Source organism: Ctenopharyngodon idella, chromosome 13 (assembly GCF_019924925.1).
Source record: "Ctenopharyngodon idella isolate HZGC_01 chromosome 13, HZGC01, whole genome shotgun sequence".
In the NCBI taxonomy this organism is placed as follows: Eukaryota; Metazoa; Chordata; class Actinopteri; order Cypriniformes; family Xenocyprididae; genus Ctenopharyngodon; species Ctenopharyngodon idella.
The window spans coordinates 6,583,610-6,602,220 of NC_067232.1; the positions used below are offsets into that span (position 1 = coordinate 6,583,610).

General features: G+C 36.2%; 1 protein-coding gene across 10 annotated transcripts in view; it reads left to right on the forward strand.

Annotated features, from left to right (window-relative positions):
- Positions 1-18,611, forward strand: part of atrnl1a (attractin-like 1a) — a 243,238-nt gene that overhangs the window by 125 nt on the left and 224,502 nt on the right. For 4 of the 10 annotated variants that reach the window (XM_051916272.1, XM_051916273.1, XM_051916274.1 and 1 more), the window contains exon 1: positions 5,159-5,870. In XM_051916272.1, coding sequence (XP_051772232.1) covers positions 5,602-5,870 — 269 coding nt within the window. In that variant the 5' untranslated portion in view covers positions 5,159-5,601. Of the gene's footprint in view, positions 1-396; positions 468-5,118; positions 5,871-18,611 lie in introns of those variants that run through there. The other 6 variants (XM_051916270.1, XM_051916271.1, XM_051916269.1 and 3 more) reach the window with 5 other exon arrangements.

Here is an 18,611-nt window from a genome sequence, read left to right on the forward strand (position 1 = left end):
TCCTGTGAGTGTGTGGGTGTGTGTGTGTGTGTGCATATCTATACAAGTATGTGTGAGGGGTTAACAGGCATATGCATGTGAGGATCTGTGCAACTGACAAAAGTCAAAACACTTATTTTTGTATTTCAAATGTTTTATATTAAGTTTACCTATACTTGAGTACAGCAAGTAAAATCTGCTACAATTCTTTGGTCATTACATGACTTACATTAGTATCTACAGGCTACTTCTTTAATGTTTGAAAATATGTTAAAATGAAGGGATTCTGAATAATTTAATAAGCATTGAATGTATCAACAAAAAGTCCTGCAGTCAGAGAATGTTTCTGGATTAATGGATAGGCTGGCAGTTCACAGATCATATTGACAAAGCAGGATACTGTTTGTTTCATTGCAGACTTTGTCCGAAGTGTGGATTGTGAGAGGTCATGCTTGCAGAAGAGGAAAGATATCAGGATAAATACAAAGGTAAAAGGCAAAACGTATACTATAAATATATAAAAGGCCCCATGAGCAATAAAAATGTTTTTTATTTTATTTTTATTTTTTTATGGCTTTTAGTCTACATCTGTTTGTGCTCTGAGGCCATATGTATTTTAGTGTACTCCCAAGAGTTGAGAACAAACTATGCTAATTCCATATAAGGAAACAATTGTGAATTATATGTTTTCAAAAAAAGTTGGCCTAAAAAGTTGGTCTATTATTTTTAATAGTCCTCAATGAAAACAGATGGTGTTATTACAGAAGGGGCTAATTACCATACTAATGCTGCGTTCCATTTACCTGGGAAGAGGGATGTTGGAGCTGGGAATGGCGTCACAACCGAGTTGAAGATGGACAAAATTTTAATCCAAGCAAAACTTTCTTGTGCTTGCTCATTCGGAAAACAAACACATAAAAAGGGGTATTTTGCACAGATAATTGCGAAATATCATGTCCACCTAGGTTGGATAGTACTGTGTGGACCACTGAGTTTATTGAGACAAACAAACAGAAATGCTAATAAATAACATATTACTACTGTTTCACTATGGCTGATGCTCTGAGCAGCCATATTGGATTCTGAAGTCGGGGGGTTGTTACGCTTACCCTGAGTTCCCTACTTTGAAGGGGCGTTCAAGTTAAAAGTTCCTACGGGGCTTAGGAATTTCCCATGTAACGCAACGCACCATTACTGTGGCAGGACTCTGGCCTCTTGTTTGACTAGCAAAATCAAGTAAACAATCTTCTGTTCTACTTAAAAAAAAAAAGTCGCAGGCCTTCAATATGCAACTCAAAAGGCCTTATTCTACTTCATTAAGAGTAACTCTATTTTAATTCTAGTCCTATGTATGTTAAAAGTTTAGTGCCTCTACAGCATCCTCAGTATTTGACCACAAGAGGGCACTAGAATATCTCTTTTCCCATTGATGCGCTTTACCATGTCACCACCAAACTACAGCTTTTTAAAATAGGCCTATAATTTCCATAATAACAACAAACTAAGAGGATGATTTTGCAAATGTAATATTACAGTTAAAATTCTAAATTAGTATTGAGATTGTTTTTAAATAGTATAGCCAAAATAGGAAATACACTGTAATCACTGTAACATATTTTCTCAGTGGAAACAAGTGCATTTCTAAATAAATAATACTGCATCTATGCATCTTTTTAATCTCCTGCCCTTTGTAATGTATTGCAACACTTTACACATAAACAAACACTGCCTTTTCTTCAGTGTTGTTTTCAGAGCAATCTCCAGCTGCCTCTAATTTGTGCATCAGTCACATGATAAAGGCTATGATTAAATAGTGCTAACCCTCTCTCTCTCTGTATCAGACCCTGCATCCCAATGTGCATACTTTCCACCCTAAATAGTATTGAATATTACTAATATCACATACTATTTAGGATGGATAGTATGCACATTGAGACGCAGGCATAGTTTCTGTTATTGGGCAATGGACGGTGATGATGATGTACAGTATGTGTGTTTAATCTTAAAATGTAGGCTTTATAATTATAAAAAATAAATGAAAAATTATAAAGTAAATTATTATTATTATTATTTAATAAGTACATTTTTTCCCCACAATGTTCTACACACAGTAATTCTGTAGCTGTAAGTAGTCAGGACAGATGGTTGGCTCTATTGCGTAATCTGTTTCTGCTATAAATCGTTTACAGAATGTGATATCACATGTTTATCCTCCTCGTCAGTGTTCCACAACCACTTTCATTGCAGGTGCTTTGGCTGATGTATTCACTGTGACCTACTTCAAGTTATCCAAGGCAGATAATCTAAAACACAGCAAACCAAAACTGTCTCATGGGCCTTGTACTTTAAAATTAGACACATTTAATAATACTTAAAAGACTTACAAGCCATTTCAGTTTCTTTTTTTATTATTAACTTCTATATATTTTATAACAATGATGCCTGGGTTTGCTGTCATTTATCAATGTGCTTTTGCACATGCTCATGACTTGCTATAACATGTAAATCAACATGAAAATTTGCTGAATGTCATAAAATCTTCAACTGTCAAAAATTTAAATGGCAATTCTTGTTGTAGCAACTCATCGAATCTAGTTTTGCTTCCCATGCCCTAATCAACCTCGATTATCTCCCTTTCCAGTGGGGCAGCCAGATTACATAAAGTGGTACAAATTTGTCCAATATCAAAGTTTTTTCCCCCTTATAAATACAAAGGATGCCACGACTTTCTGTTTTCCTTGGTTTCTATCAACAGAGCCAATCTAATTTCCTGAGAGAGAAAGAGCAGTTCTCCTGAGTGAGATAATTTTATTTCTCTCCCACTGTGAGTGTGCAGTGATGGCTGTGTATATGGCCTTCTGAGAATGTTGTTGACATCTTACCCAGATGATACATCTTTATTTGTCTATACTTGGCATACAGTCATTTTCTGTCGTCCTATGTAATGATCACTGCAAATGATTCCCTGCAAAAGCACAGTGCATTTAGACACCCTTGAAACTCACTTCAGTCTCACCAGAGTAAAGGAATGGAAATAATGTTTTATAATGTTGTTTGTTTACTGTAAAAAGACGAACATCAGCAATAAACTTTTAAATATTGTCATCATTTATTCATACTTTGTAGGCCTAGTTTATTTTGTGAATAAAATTATGTCATCCAAAGAAAATCACGGGATTGTGCTGAGTTATAAATATATGATTTGTACAGAAGAGTTGATGACATTCCCGTCTGGCATAGGATGTCCAGAATCTTGTTTGAGGGCAATGGACTATATCTTCAATGCTGCAAAATGCAAAAAAAGTGTGATTTCTGTACATTTTAATTTGTTTATGCTTATTCCACATATGACCTTATTAATATGCTGTTTACGTAACTTGATCCTCATCATCACCCTCATCGCTCATGCTTATTTATCCCATGAGGTAACTTAAGAAGTATTTAGCTCAGATAAGTGAACAATAGACTATTTTGCAGATAAACAGTCACACACCCTAAAATAGATATTCTGAAGGCTGATCCAGAAATATGACTAAGTTTCTGGGGAAATGTTGATGTCTGTTTCACAGATAAACATTCCAGTTAGCTTAAAAGATTAGTTCACTTTAAACTGAAAATTACCCCAAGCTTTACTCACCCTCAAGCCATCCTAGGTGTATATGACTTTCTTCTTTCAGCTGAACACAATCGGAGTTATATTAATAAATATCCTGACACATCTAAGCTTTATAATGGCAGTGAATGGGACCAACGAGTATAAAGCTTAAGAAAGTGCATCCATCCAAAGCAAAATGTGCTCCACATGGCTCCGGGGAGTTAATAAATGCCTTCCGAAGTGAAGCGATGCATTTGTATAAGAAAAATATCCATATTTAACAAGTTATAAAGTAAAATATCTAGCTTCCGCCAGACCGCCTTCTATATTCAACTTACAAAGAAAGTGTAATGCCTCTCGCAGTTCAAAAAACTTACCCTACGTCCTATACCTTCCATATTCAACTTACGAATAAAGCTTAACTGGTGCAACGTTTTACACTTATTTTCCCATATTTTTCTTACACAAACACATCGCTTTGCGTCAGAAGGACTTTATTACCCCCCCGGAGCCATGTGGAGTACGTTTTGCTTTGGATGGATGCACTTTCTGCAACTTCATACTCGTTGGTATCGCTCACTGCCATTATAAAGCTTGGACGCATCAGGATGTTTATTAATATAACTCCGATTGTGTTCATCAGAAAGAAGAAAGTCATATACACCTAGGATGGCTTGATGGTGAGTAAAGCTTGGGGTAATTTTCATTTTAAAGTGAACTAATCCTATAATGCTTTACTGACAGTAGTTGATTTTTTCCATTGGGAATTGATTGGATGGTGTGATCTCACGTGAGTGACGGGTTGTCCCGCCCTCACGCCAGTAAACACGTCATCAGAGAAGAGAAGAGATGTCGCTGCAAGAGGGAGGGGAAAGTATGCTGTATCCACGCCATTTCGAAATTACCATAAATAAAGCTCTGTATACTTGTCATACACCAATCGGTCTGCACAGTGCCGCTTCAGGTCGAACACACCTTAAATCTGCAGTGGTCAGGTGGTACAGCGGCCATGTGGTACACATGTTGTTATTACAAGTTCTACAAATGAAGGATTTTTACAGTTCAGAATTATTACGGTAATTACGACATGGCGTGAATGGAGAAAACAGGAGAAAACAACTTTGGTTGTGTTGAGATCATGAGAAAATACTGACAACATATTTTGTATTCTGCAGAAGAAAGAATACATACAGGTTTGGAACCACATGGGGGTGAGTAGCTAAATGATGACAGAATTTTCATTTTTGGGTGGTGTGTTCCTTTAAGTTGTGACCTTGATGGAAAAAAAAGAAGCATGGTCTCGTAGAACTTCGGTACCTCCCCTATGTTCAGACCACAACTTTATGACCCGCACGACGCGCATGCAGCTCTGCACAAATGAACAGGGCGCTATCGCTTTAAATGTAAGACGACTACGAGTTTCCAATCCTACTATGATAAAGGATTGGCTCTTGAATATTAATTGAGTCACGTGACCGAGTGGACGCGCGATGAAGGTTACCAAGCAACATCAGCGTAATCTAATTAATATTCATAAGCCAAACCTTTTCCGTAGTAAGATTCGTTATTTCGCTCTGAGCTCAGCAGGAGCAGCAGTAGGGAACTGCACATTGTTTTGGATAGGAGTTGAGCTGTCATTCCTCTCCGAGTGCATCTCTGAGAGAAACAAAGGCGAAACGGCAACAACAGCACGACTTATTGTTTGGAAAGGCATGCTCAAATCACGCAGTTATTTTTTCGACTATGTTGGCATAGTTTACGAACATAACTGCACATCTGTATCTTATGTCGCTATTTCTGGAACGATATAAATGATACGGTTTTGGCTTTTTAGGAATAACGCGCTGAGGTGGATGTTCATCCTCTAGAACAGACTGGAGAAAGTTACATTACATATTGGTTAATACATTCATGCATTGTGGCAATGACAACATACACATTTTAACAAAACCAGGAGTATTTCTCTGCTCTGTAGAGAATTCCGAATTAGAAACTTGAAGTCTAATGAAGACAGTAACCTTATCTCTATGTTTAGATCAGAGGAGAACAGGAGGATGGATTTTGGCAGAAGAAGAATGTCTTCAAGCTTCTCCACGAGGTGTTTCCTATGTAGGACTGAGGAGCTCAGGACGTACCTTTTCACGTTTATGATGTTTTACCTGTTAATATGCACTGAAGGATCCTATTCCAAAACCTGTGATAAAAACTGCATCTTTGGAAGATGCATCAATGGAACTTGCGTCTGTGACCAGGGATGGGCTGGAGACCAATGTCAACATTGCCAAGGGAAATTCAAGTGAGTAACGCTTTTCCCTCCGGGTAACAGGTTCATTTGTTTGCAAACAACGTTTACATGTGGCGTTAGCAGTACATTCTCTTCTTGGTTAAATGTTTGCTTTACTGTTATTAAGAGCACAAAGGCCAGAAATAAGCGTTTTCGTTTCCCCCCCACTAGTCTATTATTACATACAGCATATCTTCAGAGGGAATTAGATATATGTTAGATACTTAGATAATATAGACAATGCATCTGCAAATGTTTTTAAAGAATTTTAATATGGCACACATGCATTAAAAATAGAAAACAACATATTGCTTACTACATAATACACCCTTAAAAATAAAGTCTCTTTATTGGCAACAGTGGTTACATAAAGAGCTTTTAACATTCATAGGACTCAAAGGGTCTCAAACTCAAAGGGTTCTTTATAATGTAAAAAGGTTCTTTACACTAAGAAAAATAAAATGGTTCTTTTAGGAAATGATCATTGAAAGGTTCTGTGGGGAACCAAAAATGGTTCTTCTATATAGCATTGCTGCGTGTACCATAATAATCAGATACCGAGCATAGGATTCATTAAAGGTTACAAGTTGGTGTAAAGTGCAGTCAAGTCAGAAGACAACATAGAGATATCTTTATCATGTCATAACTCTATCTATGAATTCATCAGACACAATATAACCATATGGATATTGAGACTGTGGATTCCCATCAGGTCAAACTTTAAGTTTCGTTATGGTTTACATGCAGAAATGTATGTGGGAGAACTCTTTTGACTGAACAATAGTAAAGGTAAATCACTAAAGATATCTCTTTAAAATCTCATTTTATTTCTCTGAGACACCAATGCGATATATGGAGAGCAAATTGAGACCCTGGCTTTGCGTGAATCTCCTATTTCTCCTAAGAAACCGGCCAGAATAATCATAAGAATTGCAAAAGACTAAAGAGGTCTCAGTAATATCAAAAACTGCTTAGATTTGCTCAGAAAATCTGCGGTAAATAACATTTCTTATCACATTGTCTGTCCAGTTCACATTAATGTTAAAGTGCTAAACTCTTACCACATGTCCACAGTTGTTTCATTTGTGTTTATTTTATTAATCACAAGGAATTTTAGGAGTCAAAGTTGATATTTAAATTATAACTGAGAACTCAATAAAATCTCCTGAGCTATGAATGAACACCTCAGAGAATTGTATTCTCAGTGGCTTAAACTTAAGGTTTAAAATGGGAATGCACATTCAGTGGTTGAATAGTTTAATTTAGACTATAGAGGCATAATTACATTGGTGCTTGAAAATGGTTTCTTCCTTGAGTTCAAATACATTGTGCTCTCTAGTAAGGGATAATGATGTGGTGTATTTAGCGTGTTTGAACTGGCCCTGTGACTCTGCTTTCTTTGAAGAATCACCCATGCTGATTATGTTTAATCATCATGTTTAAGTGACATGTTATCTTTTGCAAACGTAAAGTGGTACTTCTGTGGCTGTAGACGAAGTGTGAAAATAGGTACAGACTCCTATGAGTTGTTTTCAGCAGCACTTTCATCAAAATTTGGTTTCTCTAATGCTGTACTGTATATCTAAGAATAGTCCCTAGAACATTATGGGCAGTGTCACTCATCAGAGTGCCTTCTGGGGAGGTGAGGAGCTTATAAAAGAGCTTAACTGAAGGATCCGACCTTGTATTTCCCTTATCTTTGACAATCTCCACAGATGTCTATTTCATTTTAAAATGCCTTGTAATCTGCCAGAGAAGTCAGTCAGAGATTTAAGGAAAAGTTCACCAAAAATGTAGGCACTCTCATATTGATTGATTCTTTTTACTGTGGAACACAAAAGGAGAAATTCTGAAGCATTGTACTAAAGAAGAATTGCATCATTTTATATGCAGTTACTGTGAGTGGGAATGCTTTCAAGCTTCAAAAAAGACTCAAAGCCCCATAAAAGTGACTTGTGTGCAATATTCTTTTAGTTTTTTCAAGTTCCACAAAAACTTTCTGTGAGATAGAGACCAAAGTTTAACTCGTCTTTTAAGGAAAGTCTTGCCAGTGCATGTCATTGTGCATGGTTAAAGGCCTTATGACAGACAGGCAGACAAACAGATAGGTAAATGGTAGATAGAGAAGGAAAGAACGTGTTAATCTGAAACCAGTGTATTGTGAGGTAGTTTGCGATACTTAACGCTACTTAATTGTGATAGAGAGAGAGAGAAGGAGAGAAGGATACATAACTCTACTTAATTGTGAATGTTGTCATACCAAGGAAGGACAGAGATTGCATGGCTTCATGCTTGACATTAATGGGTTTAGAAACATGTTATGTATGTCTCTCTGTAGTGGTTTGCTTTAGGAGGAAAAATGAACGAGCTGTTCTCCGGTTATAATTTATTTACTCCATCCTGAAACATACTAGGTTGTCCTGAGGGAGTCAAAAATAGCTTCATAAAGATATTTCATAAATATTCTCCTGCTGATGGACTTTTTCTATGCCAGGGGGAAATCATGTAATGCCTTACTTCAGGCCCCATCTTAAAAGAAAAGAATAGTAAGAAAAAGATGTGAAATGTGAGTCCTGGAACTTCAGGGGTCACAGTGGATGGCAAAATTTTGTCATACAATTGCATTTCTTCTCATTTTGACATCTAATATTGAAATGATGGAAAATTTGTGTCAGTATCACTGAGAGCGGAGCAGTAACCTGAATGCACAATGATAATCATGCACCATATTTTCTTTGGTTATTAAAAGCGTGTTGTTGCAGTGGCGATTGGGGTCTGCCAGTTATTGTCAGAGTTCTGTAATTTAGAATGGGTAGTTACTTTTTTCAAGCATAATGAAAATGCAGCATAAATGCAATAAAATGCATTGTGCACAACAGCTAGCAATACATTTGTTGTTGAATTGGATACTAAATTAACTAAATAAAGCAAATAGATGTAAAACCATAACAATAATAAAGTCAGTTTCAAGCCCTGGCCTATAGGGTAATTTTTATTAGTATAATAAATATTCCATAAAACAATTCTTTTCTACTTCAAGAATCTTTTCTGCTTTATTTTATTAATCCAAAATATATAAAACAGTGTATTATTTAAGCACCTGCACAGGATATTTTTGCCTGGTTTCACAGACAAGGCTTAAGTCTAGTCCTAGACTTAAAATATGTCAGTGCCATAGTTTTGTCTCAAGATGCACACCAGTAATGTTTTTTTTCTAAGGCACATTTAAAAAAGCTAATTCAAATCAATTCAATTCACATTTATTTGTATAGCGCTTTTCACAATACATATTGTTTCAAAGCAGCTTTACAGAAAATGCATGTTTCTACATTACAATTTAGAGTAATTTGTTATCAGAGGTGACAGTGTCCAAGTAATGTCCATATTGTAACGAATGGAGGAAATGATGAGACTCACTTAACAGCTTAGTCTTCTTTTTATTAAGATGAGCACCTGTTTGGCCGATGCTCCTGCCACACAGACAGCGAACAAACTTCTGGAACCTTTTCCCCAGAACCCCGCCCACACAACACCACGCAGGCTATTCTTTCAGGAGAACCTCCCACCCCTTAAAGCCCCACACAAGCTGAACCATAACACAGGAAAGAACACATGCACTTAGATTTATCCGAACAGAACATAAAACACTCTTTAGACTTGCTACAATATGTCCAGAAATGTACAGTTCTAAGATATTCAAAATCATGCAGTTAGTGAACATCATGTATTCATTTAGGCAGAATCAATGATCTTATTAAAGCAGTTATTACAAGTTGTGATCATAACGATTGCAATATATAGAAAATTTGGTAGATGTGTATGTTGATTCAGAGTCATCTCTTCACAGGTGTTGGGTCATCTGAATTTTTGTAAGAGGCTGGATCCAAACTGAAGCTGGTGTAATCTGTAGAAAAAGAAAAGCAAATGGAAAATAATTATCATATGCTGTTCATAACATTTAAGGCAAAAGATAATTATGTGCATTTCATCTGATATAACTGGAGTACGAGGTTATGAGATGTATTATGTGAATGCTTGGCTAAAGAGATGTGTCTTTAATCTAGATTTAAACAGGGAGAGCGTGTCTGAGTCCCGAAAATTATCAGGAAGGCTACAGGGTTCCCACGCGTCCTGGAAAACCTGGAAATCCTGGAATATTAATGACCAATTTTCCAGTCCTGGAAAACACATGGAAAATGAGAGAAAAAATCTTGTTGTCCTGGAAAATTATTATTTTTAAATGTTCTTCATTAAAGAATTGGCCGACAACTGGTTGAAACAATTAACGTTAGTAACAGAAAGCGCTCTGTTCAGGGATGCTGAGTTTTGACACGTGAGCTCACGCTGTTTAATCTCCCTGTGATGTATGACGCTGTCTCGTGTTGGCGGGTTTCAGGTGCTAGGAATTAAATGCTCGAATGTTTGCAGCAAATGTTCACTGGTATGCAGGTAATATTTAATTACCTTGTTAATATTATTGTAAAGTAATTATTTTGATACGCATGTGCAAGGAGTCTGCACGGCGAATTACAGTATGCGTGATGTCATTTGTCTGAGAAAAGGTTATCGATTTGTTAAGTCTATTTTATTTAGAATCGTTGGAACGTCTTGCATCCCCATGACAAATCAGACCCAAACTTCCCAAACCTGTTTTATGAACGATATAGGAAGTGAAAATGAGACGCGATGCACAGCGATAATTGCATGTTCATAGTGCAGCACAGACTTGAGGCGGAGGCCGGTAATATATAATAGTGCTTATATAAACGTAATAAAGGCACGTTTGCAAACGTGATACTGATTTTCTGCAACAGTTCACTAAACAAGACGTCAATATAAGTGACTTCCTTTTTAGACAAACTATTGTCTGTTTGCTCTGTTTCACCAACCATAGTAGTTCCAAACAATGCCGGAGCAGAACGTTTCTCTTAGGAACATGCAGTACAGTGGCGTTTCTTTGCCGAATGAATCTGCGTTTTTGATTCATATCTTCGTTTTTGAACGAATCGTTTGAGAAACGATTCATGAAGACCGTCTTTTCTTCATTCCTAAATGAATAAGCGTTTTGAATGAATCGTTTGATAGAGTGACTCCAATGATTCACTCATTAAGACTGTTATTTGCTGCCACCTGCTGGTGGTAAGAGTTTAATTTTTAAAGCATCAGTTGTGATATACTGTTTGTTGATATTTTATTAAAACACTAGATTATTACTAGTGATTTTTGGTGTCATTTTGTTAAATAGTTGGTTAATATAATATGAATATATAACATAACTTAAAGAATGTGTGCTTTCCAAAAAAGAAAAGACAATGAAGTACAATGACCGGATACAAAATTAGAACAGGATAGGATGCAAAAAGAGATGGTAATAAAAATAAAGGGGATAGAATATACAGTTTGTACAGTATAAAAACCATTATGTCTAAGGAGATTCTCTAGCAGGATAGTGAACCAGACGTGTGTGTGTATTTGGTGTATTTCTGATTTTATAGTTAGGTTATAGCCATAAAATGTATGTTTTTTAAGAGAGGAGAGAGGAATATATTACTTTAGGCTGTGAATATGTGATCCTTATATTTTATTCCCATCATCATGAAATTTGAAATGTCCTGGAAAAGTCCTGGTAAATGATCTCTGAAAAAGAGTGGGAACCCTGAGGCTATTCCAGAGCTTAGTTAGGAGCCAAATGTGAAAACACTCTCCCTCCTTTAGAGGACTTGGATATCCTAGGTACTGCCAAAAGTCCAGAGTTTTGTTACCTTAAAGCGCATGATGGATTGTAGGGCAATAAAAGATCAATTAAATACACAGGAGCTGAACTATTTAGGGCCTTATAGGTCAGTAGCAATACTTTGTAATCGATACGGAACTTAATCGGTAACCAGTGTAGAGATCCTAAAATTGGTGTTATATTATCATATTTTCTTGACCTGGTAAAAACTCTAGCAGCTGCATTTTGGACTAACTGTAGTATGTTTGAGGATGCAGGACAACCACCTAGTAATGCCTTACCGTAATCCAGTCTAGAGGTCATGAATGCATGAACTAACTTTTCTGCATCAGAAACAGATAACATGTTCCATAGTTTAGCAATGTTTCTGAGGTGGAAAAAGGTTGTTTTTTTAACATGAGATATGATTTTCGAAAGCCAAGTTGCTGTCTAATATAACACTCAGGTCTTTAACTGTAGAGGATGAAGTAACAGTAAATCCTTCTAGATGCAAATTGTATTCTACGAGATTCTGTGTACAGGTTTTTGGTCCAATATGTAATACCTCAGTCTTGTCTGAATTTAATAGAAGAAAATTACTGGTCATCCAATGTTTAAATCTTTAACACACTCTGTCAACTTGGATAATTTAGAGATTTCATCTGGTCGTGATGAAATGTATAACATCATCATATAAGTATCATTGGCATAACAGTGGAAACTAATTCCATGTTTTCTAATAATATTACCAAGGGGCAGCATGTATATTGAAAAGCAGAGGGCCTAGAACAGACCCTTGCGGCACTCCATAATTTACTGAGGTTAACTCCCTGTTTAAATTCCCTATTTAAATAAACAACATGGTAAAGGTCTGATGTGATCTAAACCACCTTAATGCCTGTCCCTGAATACCAGTATAATTTTGTAGTCGATCTAGGAGTATGTCATGATTTTTAGTGTCGAACGCAGCACTAAGATCAAGTAAAACTAGTATTGAGATGCAGCCTAGGTCAGAAGCTAGTAGTAAGTGATTTGTAATTTTAACAGGAACCGTTTCCATGTTATGATGGGGTCTGAATCCAGACTGAAATTTTTCATTTAATTTTTTTGCAGGAAGGAGCACAATTGAGCAGACACAACTTTTAGTATTTTAGACATAAATGGAGGATTTGAAATGGGTCTGTAATTTGCCAATTCATTTGGGTCTAGTTGTGGTTTCTTAATGAGAGCCTTAATAACTGCCTGCTTAATAACTGCCTGCTTGGGACATGACGTAGAGATAGAGATGAGTTAATAATATTGAGAAAGGGCTCTTCTGTTACAGGTAACAACTCTTTCAGTAATTTAGTGGGTGTTAGATCTAGTAAGCATGTTGTTGGTGTAGAATATATCAGTTAGATCGGTTCCATGTGATATAATTAAATCTAGTGTATGATTAATATGATGAGTGGGTCTGGTGACGTTTTGCTTGATCCCAAAGGAGTTTAGTAAGTCTGTAAACGTAACTCCCAACGCATCATTTGTATTATCTACGTGAATGTCAAAATCTCCGACAATCAGTGCTTAAATGGTCTGTTTTTGTGTTGTGCTTGATGTTTGTCAAGTAATTTAGTCATTGTGTTTACATAGAGTCATGTTAGTTGTTATGTTGTCTCTCTTTCTGCAAGTCTTCATTGCAATTCACAGACTTGTGGTTTGACCTCAGATGTATTTTTAGAGGGTTTGTGTGAATGTGTGGATGGATACATGTAGTGTTATAAGAGGATGATGGAGATGTCAGAGCACTGCAATGTCACTCCCAGACCATTGTCCTTTAGTGAACTTCTGCTGATCTCTCAGAGTGTGTGTTGTTTATATGACCATCTGTCCATTACAGGATAAACTAATCCATCTGAAATGGGAAAAAAAAAAAAAAGCCTGAAATGGACATTCTCCAGCTGCCCCACCTTAAACTTTATTTCATACACACATTATAAGAGTTTTTGGCAGTGTGTTTTGACTGGGCTACTTTTGTATGCTTATGTGTGGTCAAGTTTGTTTTACATTACGTTTATGTTATGTATATATTTAATACAATAATATAAAATCTAGTGATACTAGACTAATTGGACGATATTTGGAGATTTTGGAGATAAAATTATTGACAATGTGTCCATAATAGATGTTACACAATCTTGGCAGCCCCTATTCATTAATAATTCTTATATTATGTTTTGTTAAATATTTTTGAATAAATTATGATAAATTTGTATCCTTAATTTCTTCAATTTTTGAGTTTTTAAAAGTTTTTAAATATTTTTGAATGAATTTTGAGTAAATATAATATGAATTGTGCATTTAATTGCAATAAATTTTTGTGCTCTATATATATTTCACTGTTTTCCTGATCCCCTGTCATGTTTCACATAAAAAAAATAAAAAAAAATCTCCAGAGCAGATGCTAATAGCTAGTATGGCAGCGCCGCTTAATACGGTTGCAATCAACATTCGCTAAAATCTGAGTAAATAACCTCATTGTCACTGACCACTCATGTCCTCTCTTGAGTCTAGAGTAGTATGTCACATACTGAATTTTGTGTTTTGACTGCAGATTGGATAAAGACGGTTCTTGCGTCTGTTCTGCTGTCTGTCTTTGTATCTCCATTTGTCAGTCACTGTCTCTCAGTTTCACTGTGTTATATAGACAGTTTCTGTTTCTCTTTTAGCACCTGTTTGTAGTCTCTGTCTGTAACATCTGCTCTGTCTTTTTTTAATTGGGTATGGTGCACTTTTGTCTATTTGAATGTGTGTAGAGTCAGGTTTGTGCAGTTATATTTCTGTGTGCAGCCACATTATATAAGACACGCCATTCGTCAGACATACCTGTGCACCATTCAGAATTGAATTGAGAATTCCAGTTTAGTTAATTCACTAAATTTATCTTGCAGTTATTTTTAGAGAACGACAGTTACAGATTTTTTTTTAATAACTGATACTGATACTGATTATTTGTGTTTATCGATGTCTGATAACCAATATGCAGGACCAATATTTAATTTGCTTTTGTTAAATTTCATCTTAATATCACAATAATAAATATAAATAATATTAGCATAAATAATATCAGCAGCAACAATAATATTAACAAGGCAAAATAAATTGACAAAGTGTAATCTTTCCAAATGGAGAACATAAATAAAGAACGAGTCTATCAACTTAGCAAAAATGTAATGTTTTGTTTTAAACTACAGTTTAATAGGAATGTTTAGATGTAAATATGTATCTTCTTTTACACTGTCTGCAGCCTCTTTGATGCCATTTATCAGTGAATCCAATAATACAAAATCGACATCCGATCAAGGAAAAATGCTTAATTAATTGGGGAAAAAAATATTGGTAAAATGATTATTGGTCGATCTTTAGTTATTTCAATTCTCAGAATTCTTAAACCTCTCAAATCTTCTATGTGTGTGATAATTTTGCTACCACAATTTTGTCAGAATCTGTAAGTAAGTGTGTGTTACGCTGCACTAGGATATAGGTGAATCTCTGTACCTGAGCCATGCTGTTTCAGCAGTCCAACAATTAATAATCATTTCAACTGGTCAAATAACAAGGAATCACTACATTTTTACCAATTCAGTAAGACAGTAATTATTAATGTCAATGCAAGTTAAAGGGTTAGTTCACCCAAAAATGAAAATTCTGTCATTAATTACTCACCCTCATGTCATTCCACACCTGTAAGACCTTCGTTCATCTTCAGAACACAAATTAAGATATTTTTGATAAAATCCGATGGCTCAGTGAGGCCTCTATTGAGAGCAAAGCCACTGAAACTCTCAAGGTCCATAAAGGTACTAAAAACATATTTAAAACAGTACATGTGAGTACAGTGGTTCAACCTTAATATTATAAAGCGACGAGAATACTTTTTGTGCGCAAAAAAAACAAACAAAATAACGACTTTTCAACAATATCTAGTAATGGCCGATTTCAAAACCCTGCTTCGGATACATCGGATTTCATCAAAAATATTTTAATTTGTGTTCTGAAGATGAACGAAGGTCTTAAGGGTGTAGAACGACATGAGGGTGAGTAATAAATGACATTATTTTCATTTTTGGGTGAACTAACCCTTTAAATAAGGGTTGATTTCAGTCAATAAAAAGTCTGTTCTGTGTTCAGGCTGTATCAACAGCATCTATGGCATGATGTTTATTACCACAATAAGTAATTTAAACTTTTCTCTGTCAGTAATTTTTAGTAATGCAACTGAAAACAGACAACATCAGAGTATGGTGCCCTAGACATTCTCTTTCTAGTTAGAAACCCACATGACTACCTTTGTTGCATTACATCACATTACAGCAATATACTACAGTCTGCTTTAAAGGGACTTATGTTCCATTCTCATGTTTAAATAATACCTCTTAATCCTTCATCCCATTCCGGTGAAATATTAAGCGCAGTGCTTCATTCAGGGTGAGGTCACTTCTAAAGGCTTCTGACCTGTACTGTGTTTGCTTTACTGAGTCTCTGGTGTGTTTTCCAGTGCTCCTGCTGGGCTTGTTTTGATCGACTATGCTGGAATACATCCTCTGCTCCATTCCTCCCATCCTCCCTAGTCCTCTTTCTGTCGCTCTCATCTCTTTTCCTCAGACTCTCTTTTTCTCCTTCACTACAGGGGTGACATTTCAAGAGGGAAGAGGGGGATGGTTCATGTGAAGTTCAACACAAAACCTGCATGTGAACTCTGCATTTAATTACCCCTCCTTATCCAGTTTTTTTTTCACTTGCTGTCTTTTGATGTTTTTTTTTTCTGTAGATCCTGCACTTTTCTTCAGCTTTAACCTTCACATTTCAATTACTGTCATTCAACCACATGGCTAAGGAACATATGGAATACTACTGATTAGGGCTGGGCGATATGACGATATACATCATTACCATGGTATAAAATGTCTATCATTGGAGATTTTGCTATATAGTGGTGGTATGTAAATATATAGCACTATTGACACTTCAGAGTGATTAAATGCATGAATGAGAATATGAAAAGCGGGATGTGCTTGATGTTAAAAAGAATTATAAGCGCAATTTCCTGAAAAGGAGCTTGGTGCAGTGCTCATGCTGCCAAAGTGCGTGAAAAGCAGAAACTGCCTCTCTATGAAGGCGATTGTGAATTTGGGACGTGTTCGATGTTAAAAAGCACAATAAGCAGTGAAAAAGTACTCAATGCGGTGCTGACTGACACACAGCGTAAGTGTGTGCACAGAAAGCTGCGCCTCTAAGCATGAGATTGTGAATTTAATTCTCTTTCACATCTTATTGCGCTTGAATGGTCGAATACACACACAATTATGCCAAAATGCCCATCGTGTGGAGTATTCATGTAAACACAGCCGGTTATGTCTCAAGTGAAAGTAAACAGTTGGGTGTAAACCGGATGTGTTTCAGTATAATGGATACGTGCGTTTGGTCTTAAAGTGACAGGAGCCTAATATACCTACCAACACTCTTACCCCCTTTCCACCAGCGTGAACCGGGTGCTAGTTCAGAGCTAGTGCTAGTGCCAGTTCGGAGTTGGTTCAACTGACAAGCCTTCTAAGAACCGGTTTGCCTTTCCACGGGCTAGAGAGCCAGCACAGAGCCAGATCTTACGTCACTGTATACGTCTCATATTTCACAGCAAAGCTAGCACTAGCGCAAACACAAACACACCAAGCTTGTTTGAAATGCATCGGCTTCTCGCAGAGCGATCGGCACGTGACATCAAAGCACCGCGAGAACGATCCAAAAGCACCAGGAGTCGTATGCTCTACAAACGCTCCCGCGGACCTGTGGCACTCTGATGTCACCCGGCGAATCGGTCCACGCTGCTCCGATGCATCTCGAACAAGCCTTCCATCAACAATGCCGGACGCTTCGCTACTATTGATGCTCATGGCTTTGCGAACCTACATCAGCATCTAAACACGGCTCGCCGTAATTTGTATATAGACGGAGATTACAATCGAGCTGCTATTAGCTCGATTAGCTGCTATTTCAAAAATGGCGGTCACAAGTATCTTGTTGGTCACGGTAACCCCACCCCCAGCCCCTGACGCAAGCGGTTCTTACTTCTAGCCCAGCAATGTTTTGGTGCTACTTACGAACCACTTTTCCTGGTTCGGAGCTGGTGCTTTGGGTGTCGAAAGACAAAGAACTGATTTGAAACTAGGCTCTGGCTCTGAACCAGCACTCAAACTGCCTTGGTGGAAAAGGGGTACCTGTGTCATTAATGTGAATCAATCAAAAGAGAAAATAACTTACTGCTCTTGACCGAATAACTTTTTTTTTTAGCTTTAATATGAGTATTTATATTTAATTCATACAGTGAAGACTATGCGATATTTTATTTTTACATTTTATTATTAAATTTCTGTACTAATTCTAACTATGTTACATAAACCTATTGTACCTGAAAAAATTTGTTTAATTCTTTTTTTTATTTTTTTAAGTTTATAAGTTTTATATTGTATTTGTCTTATTGTTTATAATTTGCTTCTTTTTTCTTATTTTTAATAACAGAAACGAGATCAGATAACACAAAATAACTATATTGTGATACATTAGGGCTGGGCAATATGGCCAAAAAATCATATCTCTGTATTTTTTGGCTGAATGGCGATATATGGTACTTATCTCGGTATTTGCTACATTTTTCTATTTGGATTTAGAAAAAAAAATTCTTTATTTATTAAAAAGACTTATTTCATATCCTGCCCAGTTTTGTCCTACAAACAATGTTCATATTAAAAGGATATGAAAGTGAATAGTGAATGTAACCATGTAGTTTATGCTAAATTGATTGACAGCACTGTGTGTGGTGTCTGTGTGGTGTTTAGCATATATTTATGCTATATATGCTAACCATGTAGTTTATGCTATATATAAGTTCAAATAACATTACATTCTAAAATTGTAATATTACAAACTAAAAATAATGCTTTTTAAAGAAGTTAAATTCACTTAAACTAAAAATTTTAGGCTATTTTAATTCCCCCATTACAATAGTC